At 42.7% G+C, this 16,434-nt stretch overlaps 3 protein-coding genes across 4 annotated transcripts; 1 reads left to right on the top strand and 2 right to left on the bottom strand.

The window, feature by feature from the left end:
• Positions 1-233: 233 nt before the first annotated feature.
• uqcrh (ubiquinol-cytochrome c reductase hinge protein) lies at positions 234-2,015 on the bottom strand. The gene is made up of 4 exons (XM_066691656.1): positions 1,860-2,015; positions 1,136-1,168; positions 697-858; positions 234-476 (listed from the first exon to the last, which is right to left on the bottom strand). Exons 1-4 carry the CDS (start codon positions 1,905-1,907, stop codon positions 444-446), a joined length of 276 nt encoding a protein of 91 aa, XP_066547753.1. The 5' UTR covers positions 1,908-2,015; the 3' UTR covers positions 234-443.
• A 211-nt stretch (positions 2,016-2,226) lies between these two features.
• On the top strand, positions 2,227-9,316 carry lrrc41 (leucine rich repeat containing 41). Of its 2 annotated transcripts, none has more exons than XM_066691655.1 (11): positions 2,227-2,472; positions 2,636-2,722; positions 2,856-2,926; positions 4,068-4,977; positions 5,153-5,386; positions 5,798-5,959; positions 6,302-6,403; positions 6,744-6,866; positions 6,952-7,027; positions 7,158-7,408; positions 7,972-9,316. In XM_066691655.1, exons 1-10 carry the CDS (start codon positions 2,367-2,369, stop codon positions 7,375-7,377), a joined length of 2,091 nt encoding a protein of 696 aa, XP_066547752.1. In that variant the 5' UTR covers positions 2,227-2,366; the 3' UTR covers positions 7,378-7,408; positions 7,972-9,316. The 2 variants fall into 2 exon arrangements, with proteins under 2 accessions (XP_066547752.1, XP_066547751.1); XM_066691654.1 differs by having other exon boundaries at positions 7,893-9,316.
• On the bottom strand, positions 7,547-15,108 carry rad54l (RAD54 like). Its single transcript, XM_066691653.1, has 18 exons — positions 14,602-15,108; positions 14,323-14,403; positions 13,837-13,956; positions 13,346-13,406; positions 12,984-13,119; positions 12,808-12,877; positions 11,850-12,138; positions 11,515-11,639; positions 11,064-11,214; positions 10,689-10,815; positions 10,525-10,599; positions 10,106-10,236; positions 9,752-9,862; positions 9,439-9,562; positions 8,923-9,001; positions 8,548-8,727; positions 8,299-8,462; positions 7,547-8,181 (listed from the first exon to the last, which is right to left on the bottom strand). Exons 1-18 carry the CDS (start codon positions 14,602-14,604, stop codon positions 7,980-7,982), a joined length of 2,229 nt encoding a protein of 742 aa, XP_066547750.1. The 5' UTR covers positions 14,605-15,108; the 3' UTR covers positions 7,547-7,979.
• Between the last annotated feature and the right edge of the window lie 1,326 nt (positions 15,109-16,434).

Genomic DNA, 16,434 nt, shown 5'->3' with positions numbered 1-16,434 from the left:
AAGCCTTGGCTAGGCAAACAAACCTATAAATAATTAGGTTTAGGGAATGTAGAGAAATCAAATTGAGTGGGAGTCAGATGTGTTGTGTGAACCTAAGCTCTGTTCTTCATAAGGGGTGTCTAGTTAGGAACTCCATTGTACATCATTCAAATCTGCAAGTGCACAACCAACACAGAAGCAAGGAAACAGACAGGTAATGAATACAAACTCGCACGTTATGAATGGTACCACTGTTTCAATAAGAACTTACATTTTATTCACATACAGGTACAAAGACGGTAAGCTGTGGTTTCAAAACATTCCTGAAACTGTACCAAAAAACAAAAAGAGGATAAAATAAAATCCACATCAAGATTTCTTCTGACAGATGTTTTTCTTTTTTAAATACAGATTTCACAGCTGTGGGAACGACCACCGCTAGAATAGATCACCCTTGCCACACTTCATTTCAACAAATTGAAGACCTTGTGTGCCACCTAGAGGGGAGGAGAGCAAAACATGTACTTAGTGTCAAGGAACATAGAAAGCATTACATGTTTCATGGTATAAGTTTCTCATCAATATTTGAATAGCTGCATTTGAAAAATCCCAATAAAAGTGAGCTCGCTCTTTAGTTTTCCTGTTGCAAAGAGCTGAATGGAGTGGGACTCTATTCATTCTTGACCATTGTCTTGTGCTGCAGGACTAAGCACTTACACAGTGGTCCCTGGCATGAAGGAAGTCAAAGAGCTCCTCTGTGCACTCCTCCTCTGTATGTGAGCGGGAGCCCACCCTGGTCTCGCAGGCCTCCAGCCGCTCACGCGTGTGGACACAGTGCTCGGTCTGCTCACACTGCTCCCGGATGGTCGTCAGGGGGTCCTGCACATCACAAACAGGGGCGACAGAGAGCTGCTACACTGCCAACACTCTCCTAACACACAATATAGGAATTCACTTGTCCCATCACAGTTTTCTCAGAAGATGCAGAACATCTAGATAAGGTAGTCTCAGAGAAGGCTAACACACGGCCGGCTTCAAAGACCATATCCTTTAACCTAGTGTCAGCTCATAGTAAGTGAGGTCTGTCAGAAACTAGACCATTGCTTTCTTCTCTTTAGTTGCATAATCTTCAAAAGTCTGAGACTCAAATACTCACCACCATATCTTCCTCCTCCTCTTCCTCCTCCTCCTAGAAAGACAAGTCGGGTCAAGGTGAATGGCAATTTGTTAATCTGTGGCACTATATAAAACCGTTTACAGAACAGAAAAAGGTTCAGGCTGCCACAACATACTCCACGCAACTGACACTTGATTAAGAAATGTACTCAGTCTTTTAGTAATTCTTGTATAAAGTGACATAGGGATCAGAAGAGAAACAGACATTTCGCCATTGACACAATCGGAATTACAAATTGAATGGACTGAGCCCAACACTGGTGTAAACTACCATATATAAAGCAATCTAAAGATCTACAACAATTGTGATTGAATCAGTTTCCTCTAGAAATGGCTGTTTTGTCATTCAAACAACCTGTATGCTTAGAATACGGACTTTCACAAGTAGAGACAGGCTGGTTCATATGCGCAACCTTCTCTTCTCCTTGATGACGATGACAGTCCGCATATCTGTGCATGCACATCTACAATTCAGAGGTCAGTTTCATCCAGATGCAAATGCGGACGGATACATCCCATATCTTTACATCAAATGGCAGTACTGTTGCGCTGTATTTCACAATATCAGTCATGCTGCACGATCCAACCTGAGGCCTACACTCAATGGCTCAGGAGGGCTGAGACACTGGCAACGGCGAGACGAATACGATGCATTTCATTTTCTTCTCTGCATTTTGTTAATGATTTGCATCCCATGAACGTACCTCATCGGGCTCTCCGTTTGTGAGCATTTTCTCCTCCCTCAATACCATTGTTAGCCTTGGTTTAGTGGTTTAATGCAATAAGCCGCTTGCAAGAACGTCCCTCACTTACAGTCTCCGCTTCTGTAGGACCTTCAGGTCACAAGCCGGAAATTTGCGAAAAACCCTACCGGAAGACAGATCTACCAATCCGGTACAGAGCCTCGTTGCGTCCCTGTAGCGCAGATTCCCGCAGTTGTTGACAGATCTGCGCAATTCCTCCAATGGGGTTGGCCAATTCCTGCAGCTCTGCGCAGAACTGCGGAAACCCGCACGACACGAACGCGAGGCTCTTGCCTAGGCTGCATGTTTGCGTCACTTCCCGTGTTGTAGGCAATTCAGTCCTCCAACCCACTTTACCTTCATGAAACATGTTATAGAATATCTTTCCGTACGTAGTGTTATCATAAAGATGCACAAAACATATATAATAAATAATACGAATTAATTTGCTTTACGCAGCATACAAGGATGGAGCACGTAAAAGAAGAATTGAATCCGCGAGTAGCAACTTTATTGCAAATATGTACCAAAGTAGTTAGCGAACATATGCATGTACTGGAAAAGCAGGTCTGGGGTAAGAACACACATGTTTAATATCCAAATTAAATAACAAACACAAACGTGGTCCATGCATGTGGGCAATGCATGATGTAAACTCAAAGGCGTCTATAGCATGCATTAAACAGTCATTTTGCCCATTTGTTGCATAATTGATTGTTTCTTATTCTGTTCTGCAGATTTGCCAGTTTCTCTGTTGGAAGAGCTCCTACCACACTTGAATATATTCTACCTGGAGAGGATAGAGGACTCTGCTGTTCGGAAAGGTAAGGCGCTATACTGCAGTTAGCATCACACAGTAGTTTATAAAGACTGACCATATTAGCATAAGTATTGTGTCTACATTATTAAGCTGGAGTATAGTTAGCAACAAACATAACAGTTTGACTCCTTCCTCAGGCTTGTCCACTGATTCTGCCTGGTTTGGACTATGGATGGAAGTGGTGAAAAACAGGCCTCCTGGACGCAAGGTTAGTGAGTGGAAGTCATCACTGCAATGCGCATTCTTTATAAGTGTGTTGATTAAGGTTCTGATATTCAGCTTTTTCAGTAGTCTATGGATTTTGACTTTTTTGGAAATTGAAGATGGACTGCACCTGTTTTCCATCTGAAAAGAGATTTAATGCTCTACTTGTAGTTAGTAAATATTGGGTTATGCAAAGTAAATTTACTCCATACACTGATCAGCCATAACATTATGAGCACTGACAGGTGAAGTGAATAACACTGATAATCGCGTTATCATGGCACCTGTCAGTGGGTGGGATATTTTAGGCAGCAAGTGAACATTTTGTCCTCAAAGTTGATGTGTTAGAAGCAGGAAAAATGGGCAGCGTAAGGATCTGAGGACTTTGACAAGGGCCAAATTGTGACGGCTAGACGACTGGGTCAGAGCATCTCCAAAACTGCAGCTCTTGTGGGGTGTTCCTGGTCTGCAGTGGTCAGCACCTATCAAAAGTGGTCCAAGGAAGGAAAAGCGGTGAACCAGCGACAGGGTCATGGGTGGCAAAGGCTCATTGATGCACGTGGCTGGCTCGTGTGGTCCGATCCAACAGACGAGCTACTGTAGCTCAAATTGCTGAAAAAGTGAATGCTGGTTCTGATAGAAAGGTGTCAGAACACACAGTGCATCGCAGTTTGTTGCGTATGGGGCTGCGTAGCCGCAGACCAGTCAGGTTGCCCATGCTGACCCCTGTCCACTGACGAAAGCGCCTACAATGGGCACGTGAGCATCAGAACTGGACCACGGAGCAATGGAAGAAGGTGGCCTGGTCTGATGAATCACAAGTTCAAGCTGTTGACTTGGCCTCCAAATTCCCCAGATCTCAATCCAATCGAGCATGTGTGAGATGTGCTGGCCAAACAAGTCCGATCCATGGAGGCCCCACCTCGCAACTTACAGGACTTAAAGGATCTGCTGCTAACGTCTTGGTGCCAGATACCACAGCACACCTTCAGAGGTCTAGTGGAGTCCATGCCTTGATGGGTCAGGGCTGTTTTGGTGGCAAAAGGGGGACCTACACAATATTAGGCAGGTGGTCATAATGTTATGTCGGTGTACAGTATTGTTTTCTGATAATTGATAAGAAACTCATTTAATGTCTTTTTCAGCCCATCAAAGACTGGAGGCAGAAGTTCCTTGAGCGCCTCTTCCACATGACTATGTTTGGTAACTACAGAAAAGCAGGGCACCCACGACTACAAGACTCCCGTTTTTCAGTCCTGACACTGACAGCCAAGTACGTGAAGGTCCTGATTCTGTCACGGTCCCTGATAGAGACCACTAAGATGACCTCAGCTGCGTTCAGGCCTGTCATGAGGATTTTAGAGGGCACCGTCACCCACATGAAGGTTTATGACATAAGCCTTCCATTCCTCGATCACAGCCTAAGGTCCGTGTTGTTAATCTTCCACCGCCTTCTTCATCATGGCTCTGTCAGGACTCTAATCATGAGTAAATGCGGTGAGTCCAGCCCCATACTGTGGACTTGGATGCTTCAAATGAGTGCTGGATATGAATGCTCCTTGTCCAGTCCAAGAATTCAACGGCCTTCTGATCAGACCCTGGAAAAGAAGAGAATTTCCACTTTGGCTACTGGAAATCCGCCTCCTTCCACATCTAATGTCAGGACTTCCCAAGTGTCAGACGTGGAAGGCTGCAGTCTGAAGGACAAGAGGACAGTCAGCAATGGAAAAAGGACATTGCAAGATGAACCAAGTGCACAATGCTTTAAACTGCCTCGGCTTGAACGGGCTGAATCAGAGGATGGGGCTCAGGTACAAGAATGCATTTTATGTTTTGAAAACCCCTCATCAGTGCAGATGCATGTTTCTAAAGGACCATTCGAAGGCGCCCAGAGTGCTCCATCCTTTCTCTGCGCGGGGGCAGATGGGGAAGACACCCCTATGGGAAAAATCAGTGCCCTGGTGCTGGAAGCGAGTAACTATGTCCTGGCTCACAATCTTGCACCCCTTCTCCCTTCTTGGATCTGTCTTCACTCCCTGCAAGTGTCCAGTGAATGTAAGTAGAATTTATGTACAAAGTTAGGCTAAAATGTGTCTCATCCATCAATCGCTTGTTAGTTATTTTGCTTATTCCTTACCAGTTTTAATTTTGACCATAGAAAATAAAGGGTTTACCAAAATGAATGGATACATTTTACATTTGTCCTCCGTATGATTCATTTTCTCTGTAGGGATCATAGAGGAGCCATGTCTTTTGAAGGTGGTGGAGGCCTTGAGCTTGCTGTCCCAGAATCCTGACTGCTCCCTCTCAGAGCTGTCCATCAGCAGCTTGTCCTGCAGGATGCCCATAGCGGCCTTGCTGGCCAGGTTGCTGTCTGCCTGCCCACGCCTGGAGGAACTCACCCTTGGTTTCATTCAAGTAAACCAGCCAAAGAGCAATCCTTCTCATCTGCCTGCCCCCATAGGTAGAACTCTACATTCTCAGGGTCATTTGGAGTAAGGGCACAGTTTTTCTGCATCTCTTAGATCAAATATCTAAATTCCATGAATTCAAGTGTACATAATTTGATTATCCTCAGGAAAAAGCAGACATCCCAAGTTATGTTATGTTAGTTTCTGAATATACCTACCCTAAATCAAAAGTGGATGGGTTGTAGAATTAAAATGGAACACATTTGGTGGCTCCTATTATTAGAGGATGCATTTGGTAAGCATTGCAGAGAACCAGAAATTACCACAGAATGAAAAGCAAATAAGTTACCCGAAGAATGAAATGCAAACATTTGTTGTTGAGCACCTGTCCTTGTAAACTACAAATTTGTCTAAATTGTGAAATATATTCACTATCATTCAAAGATTAAACTTGTGTTCCCCAGAAAGCTCTTTAAAGACACTGCGAGTGGAGTTCCCTGCAGAATCGGTGTGTCTCCAGTCCTTGGTGACAGTGTTGCGTGGCACGCAGAGTCTGACCAGTCTTTACCTGAAAGGAATCCGGTGTAAAACTGGCCATCTCGGCCCACTGCTATTCTCCCTGCCAGGTACAAAACCGACTCTTCTCATTGTTCAGTTACACACCTGCTCTGCGACAACATACGGACATCAAACTAACTAGAAAATGTCTGAAAGTTTATTACAGTTTATGCATGTAAATATCTTGTATACAAAACATCTACACTGAACAGCTCTCCAGATTTCCATCAGCGTTTAAAGTCTGTAAGCCTTGACAACTGTGGACAGGTAGGAAACCTGCCCAATAAAGTGTTGTCCCGTCCCTCGTGTTTCCAATTGACAGTGCAGTTTGTGTTCATCTGATGTCAGGTGGCTTAAAATTAAATAACAAACTATGTTGGCAGCTGTAATGTGATATTTGTGTCTTGCAGAGTGCAGTCTAAACCTGCAGCACCTTTCCCTGGACGACATTAACCTCTCAGGCTGTCACAGGGAGGTGCTTCACCTGCTGAAGAGTTGTCTTACTTTGAAAGGTAAGAGAATTGTCTTGAATTTTTCCACTCAAAAGGTAATAGACTGGCCTTGGTTACTTGCAAATTAGTTTAGGCTCTTAATTTTTCCAGTATTTAATTTAAATAATAAGATGTTTTTAGGAATAGGGACATAGTAGGTGTTTTTAAAGTAAATAACTTTAGCACGATGAAGGAAATGTGCTATATTATCTATATTTGTAAATTATTCAGTCTCATAAGCACAACAAAGCATTTTTCTCCCAGGTATTTCCCTTCATTTCTTGAGTGATTTCTTAGGAAGCAAGTCTTACAGTGTGCATTTCTGAGATTCACACAAGTCATAATTTCGTTTTTATTCCAGGGTTATGCCTTACTGACTGCCGACTGTTTGAGAAGAATAAACAAGAGTTCCTGGCCCAGTTAATCAGCTCAGTAAAGTGTCATCCATCTCTTACATCTCTGACTTTGTCAAGAAATCGCCTTGGTGAGATTCATTAAAAACATTTCCATTAATCAGACACTCATTTACACTGCATACATTCTGGTTTGTTAACCATTCTTGTTATCAGGGAACGACGGACTGATAGTGTTGGCAGATCTATTCTCTGGAGAGTCTCCCAGCAGGATTCGACATTTGAATGTCAGGTAATTGTAATCTCATTACTATCACTTATGTTAATAGAAATTATTAAAAGTTGTCAATTTTGTGACAGTATTTTGGGGGTAAGGGAGCAAAGAAACAAGCTTCTGCGATGCCTTCTGTTCTGCTTCACAGCGCAAACTACATCCTGCCAAACGGGCTGCTGGAATTTGGGGCGTTGCTGGAAAGCCACCGGCCCCCTCGGGAGTTAAAGCTGGACGTGCGAGAGAACCCTCTGGACCGAGACCCCCAGACAACAGCGCGTGCCATGAAGCAGCTGGGCTCTCTGTGCCACCTGATCAAAGACTGCTGGAACTCCAGGACCACCTTCGCGGACCACATCAGTGTCATGTGACCAGGGTGGCTGGGGTCCGATGTTACAGCAGGTAACCAAGCAGGAGGAGACAAGAGCATCCTCAGCTTACTTCCATGACCGACTGAAATTAGTTTTCATCAGTGTATGCATTTCAGTTCAGAAAACAAACAAAACTATCTGAAGTTCACAGAGTTACGCAACAAACCACTTTCATTATTTCTGTAGGTTTTTAATATATGTTTTTATACATTTGTGAAATAAAGATTCCTTTGCAAAAACATCACTTTTCCAGGTGATTTGAAGGGCTCGAGCACAGCATAATTTTTAAATTGATAGATAAAAATAGAAGCAGTTTACAGACATTTGTATTATAACAGGGCAAACAGTCTTACAAATAAATATTTACATAATGTCGAGGACATTTTAATAAGAGACATGGGGAGGGGGTACTTCCTTTCTCCCTAAGACATGAAGTCTAAATTAAATATTCTTATTATTCATACTTGGAGATAAAGGGTTAATGTCTTGAGTTTCTCTCATTCTCTTCCAAAAAGACTGAAAAAGATAAAACCGTGAGTTGCAGCTCTTCATTTTGGAAATACAGTGCTGCGTAGTGACTGAGCCGTCCCACAGGCGCCGGCTCACAGCAGCCCCCGCTGGTCCTCGTGGGAGCGCTGGTGGAAGACGAAGGAGACGGCAGCATCCCAGGAGGCCTGCAACACGGCGTCCCTCAGGCCCCTCTTGTCGGAGCAGTGGTGCCACTGGGACAGGTCGCTGGTGCAGTCCGCTTCCTCGGGGGGCGGGCGGACCTGACGGCCATTCACACAGCGCCGGCAGCGGAACCTGGGGACACGGGACACGATGGTTCAACTCGATCTGCATTAGAGCTTCTCAAACGCATCTCCATAAACAAGAGTTCCAAATAAAAATGTGTTGGGTGTGTATGGGTGTTACTGGTACCTGTCATGGGTGTCACTGGTGGTGTCCTCCGTCAGGGAGAAGAGCTCCCTCAGCTCCTCCAGGGAGAAGTGGCGCTCCACATCCTGCTCCTCGTCCACCACACAGCTGCTGAGCGCCTTCTTGTGGGCTTGGCGCTGCAGGATCTTCTCCTCAATTGTGCCGGTCTGCGGACACACGTTACATACGATCAGAACACAAAGCACCCGGCTCCTCCGTAACCAAACGGAACACAGATCTTGTTTCGCCTACCGACAGGAGCCTGTAAATGTAGCAGGTCTTCTTCTGCCCGTCTCTCCAAACGCGGGCCATCGCCTGCTCGTCATTGGCCGGATTCCAGTCCGGGTCGAACATCACCAGCCGGTTTGCGCCAATCAGATTCAATCCGCAACCTCCGGCCTTACTGCTCAGCATGAAGATGAACTCTGGGTTCTGAAGGAGGAGAAACAGGCCTGAACTGAAAACAGCTTGCAAACACAGAGACAAGCAGATACACAACTTAAAAGCAGGCTGGTTTACAGACATCGTCCATTATACTCTGACTGTAGATGTAATCTTGTGGGAAGTGAGTCAGCACTATTCTATATAATAGCAATGACTCACACAATAATGTAACTCAGTACTCACCGAAGGGCTATTGAATTTCTCCACAATTTTCGCTCTCTTTTTAATGGACATTGTGCCATCCAGTCGAACGTACAGGTATCTGTGAATGCAAAAGAAAAAGCCTAATTTATTTTCATTGCCGGCACATTTTTATAGAAATCCATACAATCTCGACCATAGCATTATATACAAACCAGACAAAACCCGATTAATAGATTGATGTTGCTACTTTTGCTTTAAAACTGTACTGAAAACAAATATAAGTTGAATGTACACCATGTTGAGAATGGCTTTGATAATAGCTGAACATTATGAAGATCTAACAAAAAAAAAACATACAAAGCCTTTTTTTAAGATCGGACTGACCTGTTGGTTTAAGGTGCTTGGAAATATTAAATAAATTCTCAAAAAGTGATACTGACATCCTAGGGAACTGTGAAATTTCTTTTTTTTTTTTTAATATATATTATTGTTGTTTAGAACTTTGTATAACACTTTGACAACTTTGTTTCCATTTATAATGTTGATGTTTCTCACCTTCGAGATCGGCACAGTTTCTCAAAGAGGTCCAGAGTCTGGGTGTAGTTTGAGACCAGCACTACCTTATCACTGCTGGTGCTTCGAGTCATCGCGAGAATATAGTCTAGAACCAACATCTTTCCTAGAAAACACCAGAGCCCCAAGAAACTTTTTAGTCTCCACATCTGCTTGAAGTCTGACATCCTTTTGACCAGTGCCACGTAAGCAGTTTTCAACACAAACAACTACAACAGAAATAATCTCGGGCACGTGGCAATTCCATTCGTACAATGGGATTTTTAAAAGGTTGCCACCATTCACGTTTTCTTACCCGAGAGCTGCGGCTCCACAGCTTTTGTAGAGTACCCAGGTGGAAAGAGATCCAAGGCACCATCAAAGCCCTCCACTCCTTCAACGCACTTGTCGTAGATGAGGGCTGGGTCTGAACACCACATACAACAGGAGAGAGAATCCTACATTCAGTGTATTTAGCCATATTATTTTAATACCCACATCATATCATATTTGACCTGAAATACTGATATATGGAGAGGATTGTAGCTAGTGGGAAAATGACTGAACTGTGAGTTACCATCCCCTAAGTTGTAATACACAGAGATTCACTTTCATTTGAAAACAAATATTAAAAAATGTGTCCCAGCTAAACAGTAGGCTAGTGACTCACGGTTGCAGAGCTTCTTCAGAGAGGTGATGGAGGACAGCGAGGACACGCTCATCTTGCCCCCATTCAGCTCCTCCGCTGGCATCGCCTGATTGAGGAAGAGTTTGTACAGCTCGGTCTGCAGAGGGGTCAGCCTGCGGGGATGAGATCACAGGTGGTGATTTTCTACAGACTTGGATCTTAATACACCTATATGATCGAACCTTTATTTATCTATTTCCTAACATCACCAGGTGTACCTTTACTCTTGAATCTGACCAAGCTAAGCAGGTGTTTGTCTCGTTTTTGTTCCCCTCAGAATTATCCTCCAGTTTCATTTACTTTCCCCAAGGCTGTGTGAAAAGGAGTACTAGTCTCTCCTAACTAGTAAGATGCCGTCTAACCACTAGGCACATACATCTTTCCCACAGAGCCTCTCTCACCTGCAGCAGACGACCTGTTCGATCTTCACAGGGAGGTACTTTGAAAGAATGTCTGATGTCCTTCTGATTAAACACCTGAAGGGGGGGTTAGAAAGCCAGAAATCAGAACAGTTGAACAAGTCCTCACCATACAGAGGTTGCAGTGGTGCCACGATGCCCCTTACCCATTGACGATTGAGATGAGCTCTTTCAGTTTCTCCTCTCCACACTGGCGATCTTTGTCGCTGGCATCAGCATCACGGCCTTTCAAGATGGCGGTTTCAAAACGCTTCTTGAACTCCTGAGCGGTCCCTAAGGAAAGACCCCGACACAAGCCTCAGTCAAATGCATCCTGGATTAGATGCTGTCAAAATGTCTATGTTGCTAGTAGCTAGAGAGACGCACTGATCAAAAAAAAAATATAAATACTGTATAGCCCTGTATGGATTTATTTTACTCCTCTTACCCAACCCCTGAGATGAAGACTATATTGTTAATCACCTAATACACCAAGACCCCACATTCCCCATTTAAAGACACAGTGAATACCGGATTCTCACCAAGGATGCCAGCGTTGACAAAGTGCACCAGACTGAAGTACTCCAGCAGGTCGTTCTGGATGGGAGTCCCAGAGATGAGGACACGGCGCTGGGCACTCATGGCGTTCAGAGCCAGGTACGTCTGGTTCTCAGAGTTCTTTAGTCGGTGACCCTGGACACGAGAATCAGCAAAAAAAATAAAATAATGTGCAAGTGAAATACTGCAATCTGCAGACTTGGACTTCGATGAAAATACACATCTGAAAAGCTTTCCCACTAGATTCACCCATCCTTCCAAAAATATGGTAAAAAACCTCTCTAAGATGCATATTTTGTTTATAGGTGCTTTTTGGCTAGCAGTTTTTGTACCAATGTTTATTTTTAAATAAGAGCCATTTTAAGAGCAATAACAGATCATCCAAAGCAATTAAAGGCATGAGACCGTAATAACATACATGCCACTCTGGTTTACCTCATCACAGATGACCAGACCCACTTTCCCCCGGTGCAGGACAGCGGCATGCAGACGGAAGGTCTCGTAGGAAATGATAAGGATGGGCGAGGGCACCCTCAGACCATGCTGTGAGATGAAATTCACTGCAAGCCAAATAGTACAAATTCATTGGTTACAATTGCATAATAACTACTTTTAAAGTTCTTACTAATAGTCCTTAACAGATTTTAAAACAGGCTACACCTTTTTATACTGATGCCACACCCTATCCCACCACCATCTTCAAGTTTTAGATGAGAGAATAAATTGAAACAATTGTGCTTTAGTGTAACACTGTTTATGCTCGCCCTTACCAAGTTTCCTGTCGATCTCCTCTTTGGAGCCCCCATCAATGGCAAGTGGGTTGATTCTCCCTCCCAGCCACTTCCCCACCTCATTATACCAGTTCCTGACCAGGCTGGAGGGGGACACCACAATGGCCTTGTCGATCTCTGGTTTGGCGTCAGGACTCTGTCTCAGCAGAGTCCACATCAGAGTGATGCACTGCAGGGTCTTCCCCAGACCCATCTCGTCTGCCATGATGCAGCCATAGCTCTCAGGGATGCGTCTGCCAGTGACACAGTCCCATAGGAACTTCACGCCCTGTCAGACAAAGGGAAGACCGATTTAATGGCACAGGACTGTGGCCGACTGCGTGACAAAGAATGTCATGTTTTTAAAAAGAACAATTAAAGAGCTTAGTGCTAACTTTGCACAAGTGTCAATTGGCTACTCTATGAAGAAACAACAATGCAATCATGGAATGCAGAGAAATTGGATACATAATACACAATTATGGATATATAATAATGAGATTTAAAAGGAAGTGGTTACCAACCCTGGCCATGGTCCCAAAAATCTGTTTTTTGACCTGCACTCCCAGTTAATTAACTGAAATCTTAATTGAACTTATAATATGCTCCATTTGACTTTTCAAATGGTTTAAATTTACAAAACGTTGGAGCATTTGGGTGCCTTATACACATTTAACTTGACAACTCCAATGTTTTGAATGTATTAATAAGCTCTGATTAGGCCAATTATTAGTTCAATTAAGGAATCGAGATCAGGGTTGACCACAGTACAAGGGGTCAATTAAGTCACCTAAATGAGGTTATTTTTCCAAGTTTTTAAAATCACATTGTAAAAGCCACATCCTCTGGCAATAACCCCTGCATCACTAAAACAGTGTCTTCAAACCACAGAGACAAGCAAAGAGATCCAACTTCCTTTTCCAAGCATTTGCCAGATAAATGTATTTCCCAAGCCTACCTCTCTCTGATGAGGCCTCAGCACTTTACTCAGTATGGGGTCAACAACAACATGGACAGGGAGTTTCTCTCTTTAGGGAAAAGAAAGAGATTCAGATTAACACAGAAATTGTCCTCATTAATATAGTTTAAAATAAGTATTATTTATTTATATTCCCAGGCCAGGTATCCACTCACTTTTCTGCCTTGATCAGGTCATGATTACTCAGTGGGGGGGGTTCATACAGTACCAAAGCTCCTTCTTCAAAAGGATCATGAAGTGCTTTCCTGACTCCGGCCCGCTTCAAACCCAGCGCTCTTATACCAAGGGAGCCTATAGACAGAGCAGAGGATGAGCCCAGAGTGGGTGTCTATCTAAGGGGACATGACATATCTAGTCTTGAATGTGGAAACCTTGTCGCATTGGGACAAGTATTACTCATTAGGTGTGAGAGTTAGTGTACATTCTTGGGAGTACAATCACAAAGATTAATATATCCATAGTTTATTTTCATGGTGATTGATGAATGGTCTATTGTCAAAAACAAAAAGCAACTTACCGGTGTAATTAGGAATGGGCACTTTAAATGGCTTTGAGAGAATACTGCGAATAAAGGCTTCCTACAAAATATAAGAGACCAAGTTACAAATGTAAACAAAGCAGAAACTGACCATTTCTATCCACACTGGAGGAAGTCAAAATCAATATTTATATCAATAGAAATTAACCTGGTAAGCATTTTGTCTTTCATGGTCATATTTCTGATTTGCATATAACAAATGGCAAAGCCAGGTATTAGATGAATTTATGTTAATATCCCGAGTATATCAATACAGAGAATATTAAAAAGGGTGCCTATCTAAGGGGACAAGAACATGAACACAAGGAATAAATTTCTTCACTACTGGGCTTTCAAACTCTACAGTAAAATATCAAGACAATTTAGCAACATTTTATTGTAATTCCTACATACATATTGACACCATTCAGGGTCTAAAAGACCTGCAGAGGAAAGGAGGAAACGCTCAAAGTAGACTCATTATAACTCACATGTTTGCTGCTGTCCAGACAGACCGGCCTGTTGGTGAGCTGGGTTAGGGGTTTTCGAAATGGGGAAACATAGTTTTGTCTGTCTTCATTTCCACATCCACCTTTCTTTCGTTTCTGGGTCTGAAATGCACATACAAAATGGAGAATTATAAAACTACAAATGGAAAAATATGATTTAGTCAGCAGTAGTATTACTGATATTACAGTTTCCCTCTTTGGTTCTTATAGTATAAGAAATAGCTATTCTTGTGTTTTCTTTATGTGGGATTATCTGATCTAAAGTTGGAGCAGTTAAAAGCACCAGGTGCTAGATTAATTTGGGATTAGAGATTAGAGAATAAGGCAGCATTGTGGGGTAACGGATTAGGAATTTTGGGGTGGAGATGCTTTTAAAAGTAGTTGTCTAATATTTGGGTATATTTTCTGTGATAGTAGCTAATCTGCTGCCTGGTGTAATCCTTGTCCTTCCCCAAACTGCATACTTACTGCCTCCGGGTCCCAGTCCTCATCCTCAGAGGAGTCTCCATGCTTCCTCTTGGCCAGCTGACTGGGAGCCAGGCTTCTTCTCTGTTGGGTGGAAAGAAAGACACGTTTCTCTGCAGGTTAGTGTCAGTGTATTCAAACTCCACATCGCTTCATTGTCAGCAGCAGCAGCACCACCATACAGTTACATGTGGGGTTTTAAATGCGCTATAAAATGGAGGAACACATTTATATGGGGGTTAAAAAGGCTTTAGAATATAGCATGGTTAGTGCTGTACTTACCATTGTAAGGTGTGACGTATTTACGTTGCTCTTTCACTGATCATCGGCATGTTTACCTGCCACTGTCGGTACGACCCGATTCCTCACCATGTCTGAAGTCTTTGGGAATCAGGAAACAAAATCCAACGACGCGGAAAATAAGTGAACGATTGTAAAGACGACTAAGAAACCATGTTTCGGTGATAGTGCGATAAACCAATGAGCAACGACAGTGAAATGCGAAAGTTTGAATTCAGTTAATGAGTCTTTCTTCTCCATGCAACTCCATCACAGCCCAGCCACAGCAGCGACGCCGGGGTTTGTTGTAAATTCAGTCTCCGCAATCAGCCGTTGTAAGGATTACATTCGTTTCGGTTCCATCTGTAGTTTTCTGTCCTTTATGATTGGCAAGCTGTATAAAACTCGTTGGTCTGGAAACACTTTGAAGCCATTAATTATGAATATATAAGGCTGTTATTCTCGCGTTCAGAATGCAAAAATACCGCGCGCTTCTGACGTAGGCTCTACGGCAAGCCCGTGAGTTAAAAAAAAGTGATAGAGCGTTTTCGAAAAAAGCGCTGCAGTAAAGATGAGCTGGAGTGGGACATGTGTCAGTACTGTGCTGTTAGTCATTTCCGTCTTCTCTTCTTTGATGAGTGTAGCGTGTGTTGTGCATTTGCATAACGATAACTTTTCCACGTGTTAGTCATTTGTTTTACCCCTTGCATACAGACATTGAACTATTTGTTTCTTTGTTTTGTGCTGGGTGTGTTAAAATAAATCAACATATTAAGTTTGGATTTTGAACTGTGAACTGAGCCTCACGCTAGGTCTATACAATAATATTAATGATACATTACATTAAAACTGGGCTTCCGAGGTTCCTGCTGAAGATTTAATCTGAATGTTAATGACAGAAGGATTTCAAAAGGTGGCGACAGAGCCCTGGGTAGAAAATGAGAATGAAGCTACTATTTCTAGCTGTACAATATATTAGTGGTCCCCATCTTACATGCATAATATACAAGTATAACCTGTCAAAAGCCTTCCACTTAATTACAATAGGCCCAGACAGAGTATCCATTAAAAAAAAAAGCAATTAAAAATTCCAGAAAATCCAGAACACAGAACCAAGAACCGGGAATAGTTTAAAAATGGTTTAATTAAAAGCATGAAAACACTTTCAGCTGGTGAAGTTAATTTCTGAATGCTTTCACAATATTGAAATGCATGCGTACATATAAAACTAATTACATCCGCATCAAGTTAGTGGTCTACTGTTCTGTATTCACAACTATGATGCCACACTAAGTTTCTAAGGAGAAATACAATCTAAAGCAGCATCCTGGGGAAACAGCACTTAGTGCCACTTAATAGAGGTTTATAATGCAAGCCTATAGGGACATTTTAAGTAAAGCTACATACTAGAAAGATATGACTATATGGTTCCTCTTCAATGACAAGTATACCGTTATTAAGTGTAGGAGTTGAAGGGGTAAGTTTCTTCAACTATATTTATTCTGTAGTGATTGGAAGGTCTGTTATTATAGCATATTCTGGTAGAGGAATCACACACGTTGGTATAAATGCATTCATAGATGATACTCAGGGCACTGGGACACAATTCTGCACAATGGAAAAGGAAAAGCAAGGTCAATGGCTGTGTTCACATGAAAAAAAGTGGCAAGTGACATAACCAATCTTTTATGCTTCTTTTGGCCATGACATTTCAGCAACCCCGTTTACGTGCAGGCTTATTTTAGAGATACTTTACCCTTTCAGATGCAAACCGCCTAAACGGGTTATTAAAATGAGAAGGAACCTGCTGAAGCTACTCTAGTGCGATTCCATAAT

The sequence above is a fragment of the Amia ocellicauda genome, chromosome 19 (assembly GCF_036373705.1).
Source record: "Amia ocellicauda isolate fAmiCal2 chromosome 19, fAmiCal2.hap1, whole genome shotgun sequence".
In the NCBI taxonomy this organism is placed as follows: Eukaryota; Metazoa; Chordata; class Actinopteri; order Amiiformes; family Amiidae; genus Amia; species Amia ocellicauda.
This window is presented reverse-complemented; position numbering and strand designations above follow the sequence as displayed.